General features: G+C 35.2%; 1 protein-coding gene and 1 long non-coding RNA gene across 7 annotated transcripts in view; one reads left to right on the forward strand and one right to left on the reverse strand.

Annotated features, from left to right (window-relative positions):
• LOC111248461 (calcium uptake protein 3, mitochondrial-like) overlaps positions 1 to 11,227 on the forward strand; it is a 120,545-nt gene extending 109,318 nt beyond the window's left edge. Inside the window, exons 6-9 of one of the 5 annotated variants that reach the window (XM_086985677.1) lie at positions 276 to 433; positions 808 to 869; positions 2,018 to 2,110; positions 10,191 to 11,227. In XM_086985677.1, the coding sequence (XP_086841803.1) occupies positions 276 to 433; positions 808 to 869; positions 2,018 to 2,110; positions 10,191 to 10,212 (335 nt within the window). In that variant the 3' untranslated portion in view covers positions 10,213 to 11,227. Of the gene's footprint in view, positions 1 to 275; positions 434 to 807; positions 870 to 2,017; positions 2,466 to 5,849; positions 6,027 to 10,190 lie in introns of those variants that run through there. The other 4 variants (XM_086985678.1, XM_086985679.1, XM_086985680.1 and 1 more) reach the window with 4 other exon arrangements.
• LOC147757134 (uncharacterized) overlaps positions 10,222 to 17,717 on the reverse strand; it is a 15,121-nt gene continuing 7,625 nt past the window's right edge. The window contains exons 2-6 of one of the 2 annotated variants that reach the window (XR_015325278.1): positions 17,229 to 17,480; positions 16,233 to 16,317; positions 15,777 to 15,894; positions 12,688 to 12,826; positions 10,222 to 10,360 (exon numbers count right to left, since the gene is read on the reverse strand). This is a non-coding gene — a long non-coding RNA (uncharacterized LOC147757134). Of the gene's footprint in view, positions 10,361 to 11,617; positions 11,877 to 12,687; positions 12,827 to 15,776; positions 15,895 to 16,232; positions 16,318 to 17,228; positions 17,481 to 17,717 lie in introns of those variants that run through there. The other variant, XR_015325277.1, reaches the window with a different exon arrangement.

The raw sequence follows: 17,717 nt of genomic DNA on the forward strand, positions 1-17,717 counted from the left end.
TTATAATCAAGACCTGTCGATTTCTTTTACAAACCAGTTGAAAAAGAAATTCAAGCAAATAAAATTAGCGTGGTTTACACGGAAATACTTCATTTATCAACTCATAACTGCATATGAGATATACGTCTATGGTGATGGAACAAAGTGAGATAACAATAATGTAATTAATAATAATAATAATAATAATAATAGAAAATGCAACAATAATCTAATTTACGTTACATTAAAACAATAATAACATGAGTTTTATATCTGTAATTAATTGCTTGCAACAGAGGATTTCCGCCGTGCGGTATATGTGTGTTCCGGCCATAATCTCAAACCACACCTCGTTCATACGGTGTTTCAAATTTTCGATGATGATGGAGATGGCTTCCTTTCCTATAAAGAATTTATTGCGATCATGCGCGACCGTCTACATCGTGGCTTAAAGGTTTGTTTGATGTGTTCGCACGAGGTTGACGTGTTAATATACCAAACAAAATATTAAATATTTTCGAATAATTTAGATATGTAATCGGAATCATTGGACACTATTTATAATGTGTTTAGTACCTAGACTAATTGCATCATAATCAACTTCTCCAGAGCCTTCGCATCATATAATGTAATTATTTTCAGCAAACGCGGAAGCAGAAACCCGTACATTCAAAGAGGATTTCAGACATAACCTAAATTTTATGATTATTTTTTAAATCTTCTAGTGCTAATCAGTATACGTTATTGTTTGTGATAATTTACGGTTCGCAGTCGTACTTTTGCGCTTTCCTGACGCTAGTTTTACTTATCCGTAATTGGCATTTTCAGGCCCAGCTAGGTCCAGCCGACGCATGGGAAGCTTTCAAGAGTTGCGTCAAAGATGAATTGCGGTATAATTAGATCGTTCTGAGCTAAGGCAAATCTCTATAACCCTACGGCCTGGAAAGAAAACACGACACCAACTTAACAGATATGAAAATAAAACAGAATTCGAATCGACCTAGAATTATTGCATCCAGGAAGACTGTATGGCTTTATCCTATACCAATAGGATTCAAGAGAAAAAATAACCACATATGATGTATTTAGCAATCATAATGTAAATGAGACGAAACCTTTAATTTACTTTTTAAATAATATTTATATCTATAAATTTTGGAAACAAAAATTCCCAAGTCCTTGCATTTTATTTCAAATGAATGTTCACAAAATTTCAAAAACAAGAAATCGCGAATTGTACACGGTTACAATCCCTGGGGCTTTCTCTTGATATTCCTGATTCTCCGTAATAGATTCATCATTAATTTCTAGATTTATCTGCAAAATTTACCTAAAGTTGGTAGTTAATTAAAGATTAACAGTAAAAAATAAGGATTAGTTTTTCAGTTTAAATCCAATAGTGGACAAACTTGCGCAGCAGAAGAAAAGAGAATTCAGTGGATAGGAAGATTTGGCTTACTTAAATACTATATTTAAGATAGCATCAAGTCCATAAGCTAATGAATTGACATCTCATCGCCGAGTATTTTTGAGTAAATCACGGCGATCGAAACTTATTGCCATTGTGAAATATGGTTGCATTAAGAGTAAGCTTCTTCTTTCTAAAGCGTTGTTTATGGTACTGGTAGCTTAATTTATCAAAAGATTATGGGCCACAACGCTAAAATTTCGATTTTTCTCATGAATAAGGTAATCCCTGATTTTTTTTGCCATAGATCATTTTAGAATAGATGTTTTTTATGCTTAGTTTACGAAACAAAAGTTGAAACAACACCGTCTGTTTTTTTAACAAAAACGCTAAAAAATTAAAGAAAAAAATAGGTACAATATTGTTTAATTAGCTGCTGAATGTTTGCATGAAATACAGGAGTACGGTAGGAAGCATAGAAAGCGCGAATAATGCACTAACTGGGACAAATGAACTCAATAAGTAAAAATTAGAACAAAAAAACACAACAAGCTCTAAAAATTGCCACAGGTTAATAGATGCTGATCATATCTGACAGGAAAGTCGTGTACTAAAGTGTGTCAATTACAGGTGCCAGAGGAGCGGTAACATTAGTCAAGCAAGTTTCGGGTCGCTGAGCACGATGTTAGAAGACAAAAGCAATTATTATAATGTCTATATCCGGTTTGTAATATTGTTCTTTTTCATATTCGTTTTCTCTTGAAAAATTTGAAAAATTGTTGTCTCGCCTATCTGAGCATTATAATTTTTTTTATGGAACTCTTTGCATTCGCATCACATACTACGCATCATGTGCGCTGAACCCTTTTCGCAGTCAATAAAACACGGAGACTAAAATACTAATATATTTTAGAATATTCCATAAATGAAGACTAGACAACGATTATACGTAATGGTGATAATATATGGGCTTGAAGCCTAAGGTGAAATCAACAAGCGCATGAGGTCTTTCTTGTTGAAAGACGGCGCTATTCATCCTTCAAATAAACTGGTGCAAAGCTTTTATAATTCAAACAAATATCGTCTTTTTGGTGTGACGCTTGGTTAGCTTAGTAACGGGAAATTTTGCGCACACTTGGATGTTGCGTTGGTAAATTTTTGTGGAGATAAACTAAGATGTCCCGCTGACATCTGCCATTTTCTACTTCCAGTAAAGCAGTAAAACGTATTTAGAGATTATCAAAGGAATTATTTGCATTAAAAAGAGAATCTCGTTTATAGGTAAACGTATGGAAAATATGTTTACATCAACCTGGCATACAAACTGTGTCTAATTTTGTATTTGTAAAATAAAGAGCTTCTTTTCAAACGTCAAATGTTTCGAAAACTTCGTAAAAGTAGAATTTTACTTTTTGCGCCCCGAACAGCACATGACTACTGCCATCGCTATTCGTGGGCTTGGGATCGATAAAGGGCGTTGTCTAATGCATGACAAATGAAATATTGACTGTCAAATCTTTTATAATATATTACGGAGTAACTATTGTAGATAATTTTAGAGCTTAACTTTGCATTGATAGATAACATTTATCTCTATTATACTTTCGGAAAAAAGGTATAATTACATGTAATTGCATTATATAACGAATACTTAGGATAGTTAGATACATATATAAGCTTTGTTAGACACATGAAAACTCTGCAAATAAGGAAAGTTAAAAAGCAAGTTAATTCGACGACCACTCCTGTTTTAAAATCAAATAAACAAGAACACTAAACGTCACTGGATGATCGGATCAGTTTGCCATATGTGTATTATGTTATACTTGATCAAAAGGTCGAGTTAACTATTTGTGCTTCTCCTAGATGGTTTTAATATCTTAGCTCATTTATCGAATACATTCCTTTGTAACAGTAAAACATTTTGAATGTTTAACAATATGTTCAAAAATGTTATTGAAAAGTAGAGTAAGTGAAAATCAACATTTTCGGAAAACGTCAGTTAACAATACTCGCTTTCGACGTACTTCAAAACATAGCAAATGGAAAGGTGGTTACCTATAAATGAGAGGAAGCTGGAAGGGTAAGTGTATGGTTATGGCAATCCTTATATATATAGTACTTACTATTATACAAAATTGAATTAAGCAACGTTAAAGGTAACAGCTTATCTGCTAAGCCTTAAATTGGTGTCAGTGAGTCAACGCCCCTGTTTAAAGTTTAAGCTCCAAAGTTTAAGCCTGAAAAAAAGGCAAGTGCTCACATAAGAGTTATTAAGAAGAGATAAACCTTCAAATAAACTTCCATTGTTACACAAACGCTGGCTATAGACGATAGGGCTTCAGAAAATTTACAAACAGGCTTTTAACTTGATAACTAGTTCCTTCGATACTGGGGTAGTTAGGTCTTCTACTTACTTTGGAATTATTTAAAGTCAGTCAGGCAAATTTGTTCTAGCTACGTGACGTGGATTTCAAGGGACATTTATGCTAACTCTGTAAGCTTTTGATAACGCTAATTATCTTTAGTATTTAATTTCTTGCTTACTAAGATAGAGTCTGCACAATAAAGGCTTCATCGATTCGCAGAAATGCCGAAGAGAAATTAAGAAAAAAAGACACACGCCTAATTTAAGTAGGGCTATCAATATTATATATATATAATATATATAATATATTATATATATAAATATATATTCAAATAGAGCACCAAAATAGAAATGATCGCCAAAGCTGCTAGGTGAGCAGAACAGGAAAGAACAGTCCCCGGATTGTATGGTTAAAAAACAATTAATACTGCATGTACTACAGATTTGCCACGCATCGCTTACTGATCATTTACAGCAGTAGTCGTCTTGTAGAAGGAACAACGAGGTTATCTTCTACAATAGCTGGCGCAGTTGGAGTAGATACCGCTATAGAAAAGGGGTATGTCCAGAATTTGATGGCAAATATATGTGCGTAACCCAATAGACCAAAAATAGAGTTGCCGTAATCGCAAAAAAGGGGATGCTAACGAAGTGATAGTCCGATAGTTTCTATGATCACCAATTAAGCTTAACTTAAAATTTGCATCTATTGTTACCGTTATCAGTGTCTTCGTCATTGTACTTTTTAATTATTAATACTACTGCATTTAAAATATAGTAGTATATAGACAACCCAAATATAAGCATAAGACAAAATGAGCAATTATTTCATAAAGGGAGCGTCACACACCTCAATGATCCATAGTACTCCTTGCTTCCGTAGCAGGACACACAGTAAGTCGTTCGATAACAAATTCACACGTTGGCTGTTGGAACTATTATCATGTAGTAATGCGTCGTAGTAGTGATTCTTGATTTTAATTTACGAATTTTCGACCTGTGATATTTCTGAATGTACGTGCATTTAACGAGTATGTAGAATTTTATGCATACAAGGTGTTCCTTTGAACTTAAACTCCGCAACGAAACTTCGTAAAGGCAAATGATATATCCAGAAGAAATAAACGCTATTATAACACTAAAGGGATATACATGTAGCACCCGAGTGCAGCTACAGAGCCGCGAAATAAACATACGGTTATATACATAATAGTTTAGGATAGCAAATTCGAATTTTTCAGTTTTTTTTAGAAGATTTATACTTTTATTTACAATCGAAATTTAAACGATCTTTCTATTAAAAGGTTGTGGAAATTTTAAAAAACTATCAGAACTATGTCTGGTAATTGTAGTTACTAACAGAGAGTCTCGTGTTGAAATTCCTGTATTTTTGCAATCATAATCTTCACGGTGTTAAATTGAATGCTGTCATGCGATAGGTTGAACTCTGTTCACGAATCCTGGCTGCCTAATGTAAAGCTTGTTCACTACGTCCTTCGATTACTGAAGGTATACTTAAGCCATAATAGATAAACCAGAATTCATAAAGCTATAGTAGCCCAAATAAATACTATTTTGTGGTTGCGTATTTGCTTTATGGTGGTCTCCCGCCAATTTAATAGCAATTATTCACTAATTTACCGCTTCTGTCAATCGTGAAAGATAGTTTTTCATGACAAGTCATAGTTTGACATAAAAGGGTTGTTGTAGCATGATAACAATGCAAAGGTCTGTACGTATTCGATTTTTATCTTCGCTCAAATTAGAGAGCATCAATTCATACATTTGTCTACCTTAGTAATTTAACTGAAATATGAATAATATTTTTGCACACATCAAATTTCCTTGCGGATTGAAATGGGTCGGCGTCGATCATCGCCCTCAACACGTTGTTTTTAACCTTATCTAGGTTTTCTATGAAACAAATTTTCGACGTCACAGTTTCTCTCTTATAATTTTTAGGACCAACCGTTCACGCTTTTCTTAATGCTAGCTACTTACTCTAATGCCGCCCAGAGAGCAGCCCAGTCATGTTGCGAACCGCCCTAGGGAGTCTCGCAGATAACCGATCTATATGTTGCTGTCTTGCTTCAGGTGTGTTACGTATCCTCTTCTCATTAATGCTATGATTATTTTTCGTTCCCCGACAAACGGTGCGTAGTATTCCGCATTACTCACGTATAAGGACAAGGTTGCTATTGGATCTGTATCCGAAGACCGATTAGGCCAAAACCTTGAGTGGGATGAAAGAGACTCGGAATGCTAATTGTTGTGCCGTTGTTTGCGTTATGACAATATATCAAGGATTGCCTCGTGATACCTATAGAATAAGTAAAATGACCTCAGTGTAGAAATGAAGACTATTAATAAAGCTTCAATATTAATTGGATAGTATTATATTAATATTAAATATTATTATCAAGATTAATACTAAATATTATTACTCAAAGAGAATCAAAACGAGGCGTGACTGAGAGAAGGCTTTTTCTCTGTGTACTATCCCTGGATCAGTACCGTTGACCATTAAATGTTACTAAAGTGTCACCAAATTAAGTAGTCGCAAAAGTGATTAGCTGTAATATATTAGTTTATTCACTTTTCCCTTACTCAGTGCCCCTAGTCTTCTGTCCGAGATGCATGAAAAGATCTCTGTCAGTTCATAGTACCACAGCAGAATTTATATATATAAAGAAATTCTTAAATATCTGGAGCATTATATATATATGTCATCTGAGAATTTATGTAGTAAGCAAGAGGGAAGCCGCATTATGACTGAGATTGCAAACGGAATCCTAGTGTAAGGTTTGTTTGTATAGGGGAATACCTAGTTCGATATCATTTACTGACTGTTTCAGTACCTTTCAACTTGTGATAGAAATTGAATATTCCATCATAAAATCTTAGCGTATACATGTGATGACTGCGACGTATTCAATGCCAGGCTTGTGGGTACATCCATTAGACTTTTTGCAGGAGAGAATTATTTTTTTACATGTATTAAGCCGGATCTAATACGAAACATTGTACTGTCAAAAAACGGCCTTATGTAAGTTAATGTAATTCGTTAAATTGGCTGTACCCATGTTTTTCTAGGCTATTAAAAAAATGTTTGCATATATCAAATTATATATGAAATTTACACTAAGATTTGAACATAGCTCGGCAGCTCTTTTCAGGTAGCTGTCCATAAAGATATTGTTGAAGGCGGTTCCGCTATGAACCGACAGTTAGTCTGTGCTGGCTCGAGTTGTCGTTTAATCGTGCCTATGGTTGTTATTGTTATTCTTATAACGGCAGCATTAAAGACAATCATAGTGAGCACCACAACTACTACTGGAAGGAAGCTGCCAGTGTCCCGTGCTAGCGCACATGGCTTACAGAGAAGTCGAAGTGAATAGTAATAAGGTGGGAAAGGGGAACAGGAGAATTCGGGAGCTAGGCGGTCTCGAAGCGGGACAGATATAGCCAACACGTTGCGGGTTCAAAGAGAAGCAAGGCAACCGAATGAAAAAGCAGAGGCTGGTCTGATGAAGGGAGGACAACGATGACACAGAGAAACAGGCTATTTCTTCTAATTAGGCGTATCACGCAAGCCACTATAAGCTGACTTCGACATTCACATCTCCGATCTGTCGACTATCGTCAGAAAACTAATAGCGAAAGTCGACCCCCAGCTTATAACGAAGATGTAACCAACAGCCCAGTTGCTATGTAAGTGAAGCTCTTTTGTAGAAGTCTTTTGTGAAGCGATAAAACCCATTTCTTATGTTCCAATCTATTACAGCAATAAAAAATCTGTTCATATCCAAGGCCTTAGGGTAAACGAACTGTTTGCCCTGATTATTGCATAAGATGCCAAAATTAGAAAAAGTTAAGAAGCACGTTTGTGCTGTGCAAAACGAGCTCGCGATGAGACGAACTTATAACATGGATCCACCCATTCATGTCATAAAATCGTGTTTTGACTAATATAGACCATGAACATTTTTCGATATATTTCAATGGGCTAAGTAGCTCCTAGAGAATTTAGCTATCATTAGTTAGGTGACGCTCCTTGCGCGTAACTGAAACAGACAACTTTTTCATTAGATTTTTAGTACTATGTATTCAACTTGAGTCCAAATCAGTCCAAGGTTTACTTGAATAAGCTTAGTATAAGCGGAGTTTTGTAGTGGGACGATTTCAGGATTTATAGACGAAGATATATGGAAAAAGCGACCGGAACAAGAAATGTTCCGTGAAATATGACAAAATCAGGCCTAACTCTTTACAGCCGTGCCCATGTAAAAAGGCATCGGTGACAACAGAAGAACTACTTAAAAAGCATGAATTTTGCTTTCCCGCCTTAGAGTCTGCTTAAATTTAATTAAATCTAATTAAACAAAACAGCTTCCACAATTAAAGCATTCACAGGAGTTCAAAACTTCGACATTCGAAAGACACCTGGTTGGCGCCGTTGTACATGTGCAATGGTGAAAACTGGTAGAACAAGTCAGCTCTGCCCAGATGGCCTTGAGGGTCCTTATGAGCATAGAATAGCTATTCACTAACAAGGATCCTCCACTGAAACACCTGCCAATTTCGGAAAATTTACGGTTTCGGTCTTAGATTATTCCATGTGGGTTAGTACTTCAGTAGGCAAACGTGTTATCCCTGCAGCCTACTATATCTAGATAACAGGGGACCTTCCCTGGTCGTATTTCTTTCATTGAAAAGGCAGAGGTAGTTCTTAAAAAAGCCGAATGTGCAAATGAAAGTGACTTCGCAACACTGTGATCAAATGATGTCTTTGAAAATCGCAGTACTTGACTGAGTACTGTTAAAATCGAACCAGTACAAACGACGATATATCAAGTTCGGTGTGAGGGAACGAGACTGCCGAAAATTCCTGCGCAACGGTTTGAGAATCTTCTTGCTGTCACCATCCACATCCAGTTTAAAAATGTCTCTGGCTATCTTTTGGCTGCAGAACAGGATGCTCAAAATTCGATGTATATGATCAATTAATTACTAAGGAGAATGAACGAATATATCTGAATATTGTCTTTCGCAGGATTTACATAATGCAATCTTAACTGGATCGATAATAGTTACAAAGAACAGTGTATGGATAACGCATATGTATTACTTTAATAAACATTCAATATAAACTGTCTAATGAAAATCTACAAACAACAAGCAAAGGAAAAATACTTCCTTTGATTGAAAAATTATGTTTTCGATAACGACGAAAATTTGTCTTTTTCCAAAAAACATGCTAATATTTTACGTCTCATGAAAAGTGTTTTTCCTAATAAATAGATTATATGGAAATATAAAATCTTTCGATTAGTTTCTTTGGTTAATTAAAAATACACGATTGGAAAAATTATATTCAAATGAAAGTATGGACAATACATTTGTTGTTCGAAGTGTCTATTTTTTTATCAGTTATGTGAATTGTATATTAAAAGAAATCAATAGAATGGTACTGTAATTTTCAAAAAACGGGAGGTCACACTTTTTTTAGAACTGGTAGCAACCTGTGGTCGGTTAATACGTATTTAGTCGAAACTGTAGAGTGTAATATATAATGGTTGAAAACCATTACCAGCTTAAGCTCAATCAGATATTAATGAGAGCTATGGTAGGCGAATAATGGTCTTTAAACTATCTAGTTTTGCACTAAATAATTTCAGTATTGTCTTTCCAAACCTAGTTCTAAGTAAGTTTTCCTTGCTAAATCATTAATGGCCTATATCGCCTTAAAAATTAATCAGATGCTGTAAACTTTTGTTAGCGGTCTTTCGCAAACACACTTGTCCAACCTAGATTTCATAATCAGATAACCCGTTTTTTTAGTAAAAAAAAAGTGCAAGTCTTATGTACAAAGATACTACGCTATCCACAAATTTATTCATGGGGAACTACGTTTTTAAAGGTATAAAAAAAAAAAAAGAAAAGCATGTGACTTTAGAAGCTCGAATGGCCGCAATCAGTTTTTGTCATCAGAACATTTTCATGATATCATTCTTATGACTCACGCAGGACACAGTTCTGGCCATTTAAATATTAGACGATGATATATACGAGAAGGCTTCAAAAACGTAATACTAATTCATTCGTATTTGAGAGGTTCAGATGTGCACCAGTTAGATTAGTACTAGTGTGGTTAAAGTAGTGGAAGATTTGTGTACCGCATAAGTCTTTTAACGGTAAACTTCAACGGTCTATCGTCAATATTGAAATCTAAAACAAAGGCTGTGCTCTTATTATGCCAAAGCAACTTTACGTTACAAAATGATTTGTTTTAAATTGATTCTATTCTAAATGCTTTTATTTGAAAAAGGAAGAGTTTAATATTATGGAATATCTTATGATACTTTGTATATACCTGATAGTCCTGGCAAGGTAGCATTATAATCGGTTCTACAGTTGCTCTTTGTATGACTACAGTCGGCGGCGGCGGAGGTGGTAGAAGACGCGGGGGTATTCCGGCAGATGACGTGCTTCAAACCCAAGGAATGCCACGAGTTACAGAAATAGGAGTTGGACTCAGCTGACGGTGAACTCATACACAGAACTTCCGTCCGAAGGTGAACAAGGAAAGATATATGGTTCTCGACCTGAGAGAAGATATTGAATTAATGTACTAAAATGTCTACCGCTGATAACGAAAGTACCGATTTTTAGATGACGTTCGATCACTATGCTACATAATTGACGATCAACAATTCTGTGACGTACATGTACATACTCCTGAGTACCATGTGCATATCATCACTAGAGTCAACTGCTAGTATTCTGGTAATCACTACAATAAAGATTTTATATGACAGTCGAGATATGGCGGGATGCTATGAAAACAACAAAATGAATATAACAAACGTTAAAAAGTTCACAAATAAAGTAGCGATCGAAATTCTGATGAAGAAGAAACAGCCAAAATAAGAGATAGTTTTCTGCTTGGTTGCTGAAAGGAACCCGCAATGATATTGTCTGTTATCGTTAGCTCGAAGTTGGACAATTACGCTCAGAACGTCTTATTAACGATAGTCACAAATAATACAATTTGGATAAATAAAGTAATTTCGAACCACTTCAATCGCTGCTTTAGTAATCGAATAACTCGTTACAATACAAGGATTCACCATAGCAACAGTACTTAGCTACACAACGCTGACATGCTCAAAAAACTTTTCAGATCTTATTGCGAGTGAGATTCAGCGAAAATGATGTTATGTCTATGTATACTATGCCATATTCGCTTAAAATTGCTAATGACATGTAATCGCAGGACACTTAGTTTGGTAGTTTTGTGTCGTCATACTTTATCTCACTCTTGGAATATAATTAATACATCACACTGTTTAGTCGCTGTCTTTTGTCGTTACTCGAACACGTTGGGACTCAGTCACCGTGATCAAGATTAGTCAAGTAGTGTGACGTATCCAAGCCGCAAAAGAAATAAAATCATCTGTTGTCTGTCATAACGTTGTCTGTCATGTGTAACATTCCAGTCGTATACTTAGACAACAACAGTATATTTTGTTTGCAACTTTGCAAATGAGAGCTCTCTACCAGCACATCTAATAAGAAATAAGAAAAATTTAATTTCGATATTATCGCCTGCTATTGGCTTATCATTACGTAAGTGCATTTCAAAAATGAGGGGTTCATCTTGATGAGGTTCGATGGCGGTTCCTGATCACCTAGTGCCGCTTCTAACAATATAGATCACGGTGATATCACTAACTCACTGTTGGAAGCAGTGATACCCTCATTCACGTAGTAGACTGCTTCGACTGGCTTCGGAAAGCGCTGCTATAACTAAAGCGCCAGCGTTATTCCTTATATGATATAAAATATGTGTGCTATAAGTTGCTATTTACACATGTTACAAGAGTTTAAAATTAATTAACACGTACCGAACGCTTTTACAAGTATGTTTTTTATTCATTTGAGGCATTTATATCGAATTTTTTTAAAACCCGTACGCTGAAAAGATAATTTCATTTTTGAACAATTTACTATAAGAGGTTGAATGTTTTGTGCCATATGTTGTTTGTATTTTCCTGTATAGCATATTCAATAATTGGTGCACTCTATCCTTTGAAGACATTGTCCTTGAAGCAGAGTATACTGTGAAGTCGTTTGGTTGGAAGGTCACATCAAAAATATCATGCATTTATGTCAGGTCACGAAATAGAATTATCCATGTTTCTCTTGTTCTAAATATTTATAAGGCATTTGAGAAAACGAAGACTGAAGTCCAAACATTTCGCAAACTATAATCTCTTTTTATAATTATGACTTTCAGTTAATTGTCATTGAACATGTAGCTAAATTAATAAGTAATACTTAAAAATAAATAGAATTACAGATTAATATTTTTAAAATAATCAGTGTCCAAGATCCCTTGTAGAGGATGATTAATTCAATAGTTTTCCTGTTCAATTATTTTTCTTCTTGAAGGGAAAAGGAAATTCGAATGAAAACGCTGACAGCCGAAGAGGTAAACGAAATTCCACAAAAAGCCCAAGAAAAAACTTATTAATGCGTGTTTCATCTAACGCAATTAGAAACCTGCTAATTAACTTTTTGCAAAGGTTAATGAGAAAATGTCGTTTACGGATCTCAGGCCTTAGATCTAGGTTTTTGTCACGCTGGTATGGAACTAAATTCTCACCCTTTTCTAACTATAATACGCGCTAAGTTCAAAGCTTTCTCTATCGCTGGTCCTACAATTGTTGTATTTATTCTATTATTATTTAAAAAAAAAACATATTTACATAATATTTGTATTTATGTCCTTTATATCACACGACTTATATTCTGTGATTCGATATTTTATTTCAAGAAACAAGCGAATGCAAAACGGATGTTAGGCTTTGTTATTTTACAGGATTGTCTACTGAGGTCTAATATTTATCATAAGAAACTCAAAACTTACCCAGACCACTCGAAAATTTCGCATTGTGCGAACACACGCCCTTTCTGTCCTCCGTGAATACTCTCATTACTCTGAGCTTTTCTCAAATTCGGAGTAGGTTCTAGGTCTTCCAAACTATCACGTGTCGCTACCAGACCATCTATCAGTAATGGATTCAGAAGCGCGAGGGATGCATTAATAAAGAGAGTAAATAAGCTTTCAAAACCCTCGGAAAATTATTGTGAAGAGAAAAAGTAGACGTTTAAATAAATAGATAGATATAAATAAATAGATAAATCTGATATACAAGTGGATTTAAGTAAATCACCTCGCACTGTTAAACACTGCACAGTCACAAGCACCATCGATTTCAATACTTTACGCCATCTCAGGGGCTACCTGCCCCGAATAGCATTGCAAAGCATAGCCACTTGCCTAGGTATATATTGAGATGTGAATCAACGCAATACTTGGCTCCGAATAATTAAATAGCTTGAAACAATGGGCAGACAGAAAGAGTCAGAGCATGCTACTCCAAAACTGGGAAATCGGTTCTGGATAAAATTTCAGAGGTTCAGCCAGGGTTCACAGAAATAGCAGATGTACTCCGTGACTATGGAGTGATTGGATACAAAATAGCGCGACGAATACGAGGAATGCTGGCAACTGCTTGGAAGATTAAAACAGCGATCGAAGAATAGATAAAAACGCTTTAAGGAACACGGCAAGGATAGGTTGAAACTTGTCGACCTTGATTCTCTCACTGAGCATTACGTTTGTTAGCCGCTGATGATAAGAATTGGGTTAACTTTACTGTTCGTTTGATGGATTGGGCATAGGGAAGTACCGGGATTTACCAATTACTATATAGCGAAAGCAAGTAGAATAGCATTACCGACTTTGGCGGCTCGACAAAACTTAAATTTTGCTGAACAAAATCTACTATCTGTCTCTATGACTATCATAGGTGACCCACAGGCAACTCTGCATTCTATCAGGATTGTGGATCCTTTAGATCCACATACAAGCATGATATTAGCGATTGGCGCTTGCCTGCAGCTGATAAAGCAAAGCATATTGCTGCAATGGATGCCTGCTCACATGAAGATTTAAGGAAAAAGACGGGTTGACGATTCATGTGTAGTATCGTATTGGGAAGTAAGTTGATCACAGAACGCACCAACCATAAAAAACTAATTGGATTGGTAAACCCAAACGAACTTTGGCGGGGAGAGATATTTGCAAACAAAGCACCATTCATGTACAGGGCACCCGCGGAACCGTTGCAACCACTCATAAGCCACGATGTGGTAAGGCACTCATGAACAGCTCACTATTTAAAATATAAGCTAAAATCAAAAGCCTATGCAACGTATGCAAAGAATACTATGGAGGTATACATGTACAAAAAAATGACTAGTAAACACAGAGTGGTGTAAGGACGTAAATGAGAGCCAAGGAAACGGATAAAATCTACGCGATACATTTTAGGTGAGTTATAGAAAACTCTTGTTAACTTCATTATGCAAGGTCCTTATGTCCCAATGTCCCAGATATGATGTCCTATTCAGTATGATTAGTGACAAATAATAATGACATGTAAATGCCTAACGATGATTCTTCGAGATAAAAATATCTTTAATACGATTATCAGACAAAAATGAGTATACAATTAAGCATACCTGATCTAATATATTGATAAATTAATATGACGCAAAGACAGTAGTAATAATGAACTCTAGCTCTTTGATCTGAAACCCTTTATACAAAAGAACGCATAAAAATATATTGTCATTTGATAGAATAGTGAAGCACCACTCTACTTAAGCACTTCATTTATGACACTTATACAAAAATGCCTAATTTACTAGTAACGGAAACATTATTTCCGCAAATGCGTGGTGCAATACACAGGTTTTCAACAGAAGCCATTGCTTTGTATGTTAATAACGTGTTTTAAAGTTTGCCCACAACAAGTTCTTTAATAATAATAATAATATTATTCACGATAATAACGTAAAAACTTAGTACGATGCAATAACAGCAGTCGATACAATATTTTGCTATCATAGTCATCACGTACAGACATAACTATGTCTTGTTTTACCAACTGTTCAGCTGCGGTAAATAGTTCATTAAAACAGTACTTTATATGCCCCGGAGAACAACGTAACACTGCATTATTTCACACACTCTTTCGATGGCTCCTGGAAACTTTAAAATAAGCTCGGCTTGATCAATATTGTAAAGAGAATTCCCAGCAAAATTTAAGAATCACCTTTAAAAGCTCCCTTTTCGTAAAAGAATAACTTCTCCTTGGCTTCGATAGGTCACGCAGTGAAATGTAAACTATGTAAAATAAGTAAACTTGCTGACTCTGTCAACTCAACAAAGAGTAGAAGTAGGCTATTTTTTTAATCTCTAATAAATAGGCCAATCAGAAACGAAAAGTACAAATTAAGTCATTAATTTTTTTAAATTCATTTGCACATTTTGTTAGCTTTGAAGGTTATCGTTTATTGTGAATCAGCAAATAAACAATTCACGATCGAAGAATGAGTCAGATCTATTTAATCGATTTCGTATAAATTAATCTATCACCGCATATACAAAAATCAATCGTATGCCTCGTCTCCCGTTGTTTAAGGTCTTACGAATACCCCAATGAAGACAATATGAAAGAAACACGACCGTTTACCACTTTGATGGGTTAACTTCAAAGCCATTTCTCCAAAAGTAAGAATCATTGTTCACATTCAGGTAACTGAATTACCAAATTCAGCGTGGTACCTGCCAGCGACAAATGCTTTATGTAACCTGAATTTGATATGTTCAAATTCAGGTTACATGGAGCATTCAAAAATGTTTTTAAACTTCGGTGTGTGAGGTCAAAGATTAACTGAAATATTCACTTGTGTCAAAAAAAATGACCAACTCTTTCAACAACTTGCACTGATTAAAACAGAGTCGTACGACCGTTGATTAAACTACTGCTATGCTGTTAGCCTAATGTTTTTATTCAGTCTAATATTATAAGATAACGTACCATAAAGTTACTATAGTTCAGTAGAAATAAATGCATTACTTATTGTGTACATATAAAATCATACCAATGTTTATAACAGGGACAATGCATTCTTCGTCAACTGGAGATGAAGCTGTTCCACCAGCAGTAGGTGTTGAAACCTTTTAGGGATGCACATGTTGTTTATCTTTGTCGGTATGACCCTGTAACATGAATTAGCACATGAATTAGCATGTCGACAAACACACGAACATAAATAATGATTTTAAAGAGAATGCCTTTTAGTTGTAGAAATAGTCAAACATGTATAAATCGATTCTTGATTTAGAAATGAACAAATTAATAAAAATAATTTTTTATTACATTCTTTAGAACAGATAAGGGTATTTCACTATAGTTTACTATCGGTCTAATACAAGTGTTTAACGTTGAGGAAAGGAAATTGTTGAGTCTCTCGTTGGCTATCTGATTTTTCAAATAGATTGCCATTTGTTTACCGTACTCACTGTACATCTGTTATAAACATTGTGAAGGTACTTACTGTCTTGGTGGTCGATTTCGTTAACGAGTCCTTTGGCCACACTCAGGAGTAGCAGGAGATATTACTACAGCGACTGCCATACAAGCTAACACAGAATGAAATATGTGTTAGTTATTCCAATCAGTATTCCAATTTTTGGATGTTTGTTTGAAAAGAACTAATTAATTATTATGACTCAGTTGTAAGGTGTAAATGCAGTGCTCAACAAACAAAAAGGTATAATCAATATCCAAGATGTTTAACATCAGAGCATATATAACACGCTGAATTAGGACACCAAAAGCAGGCTTGCGGCTTTATTCCGATTTTATTATGGATTACATAACATAACTCATAGGCAAAAGTGATGTTAATGGTCATCGTATTTAGAACCCACTCATCGTCTAGAGATTTTTATATCTATTAATTGCAGTATCTACTCTCAACTCAACAAATAACTAGTCTCAACAGTAATGAAACTTAACTTTTAATTTGAATTAAATGTAGTTTAAATGTCGAAAAAACTTCTTAAAACATAATCTTTTTTAAGCATATTAAAGATTTTTAAAACAAGAGTCGTTGGCCCATAAAAGTAATTTCAACGGGTTACAGCCTAAGAGCTCTGTCGAGTCAACCATATGATAATAAAATATTTTAGTTTATTTTATAAATACCTACCATTAATATTTATAAAAGATTCTTTTGAAGTGTCTTCGATATCTGCAAGAATAATTTTTGGTCAATGGCTGTGAGATAGATCAAAAAAATCATAACTGGCATCATTCCTGCAAACCAAACTTCTACTTCTCAATTATTTTTCAGTGCATTGATTCTATACAAGGCTCGAGTAGATCCAAAACAAATTGTGAGCAAGCGTGCCCTTTGTGCTCCCGGATGGCACAAAAATAACATGATCGGTCATGAGAGATAACGCAAAATTACGCAGGAACTCTTTGTCCAATTTAGCATATCATATTTCGTAAGCTGAATACTTTGCTAATCATATAAATAGCTTACCGGCGACAAAAACCCCCAACTTGAAGAACGGAACTTAGGCACCTCCACCTTTGCTTTTTTCCGATAAAACAAGCGAGCTAAAGGAGCCTTCCTCGTTTCGCCTTAGACTCGAAGATAAAAATTTAGCCGGTAGGTAGATGACCATCACCACCATCGAAATACCTACCGTTAGCGCTACGAAATAGAATCATTCGAAGGCCACGTTTTGCGGGCATTCAAATTATTCATGGGTATACTTGGGGCTGTAGTACACTGCAGACAAAGATGAGTTAGACGGAAATAGTTGGTATTACATTTAAATGAAGAACGTTATTTAATTAGACAAGTTGTGTGTTCATGTTTACGCGACTGTACTGCTCACCAAATCACATTTTTTCACCAACAGATCACCAAATTACATTTCTTGTGAACTCTAAAAACAACATTCTTGCTGTCGCAGTCCTCATTGTAAAACGGCGCTTTCACGGCGCAGAAATCCGATAATATTTT

This window comes from Varroa destructor, unplaced genomic scaffold (genome assembly GCF_002443255.2).
Source record: "Varroa destructor unplaced genomic scaffold, Vdes_3.0 BEIS01000003.1, whole genome shotgun sequence".
Taxonomy (NCBI): Eukaryota; Metazoa; Arthropoda; class Arachnida; order Mesostigmata; family Varroidae; genus Varroa; species Varroa destructor.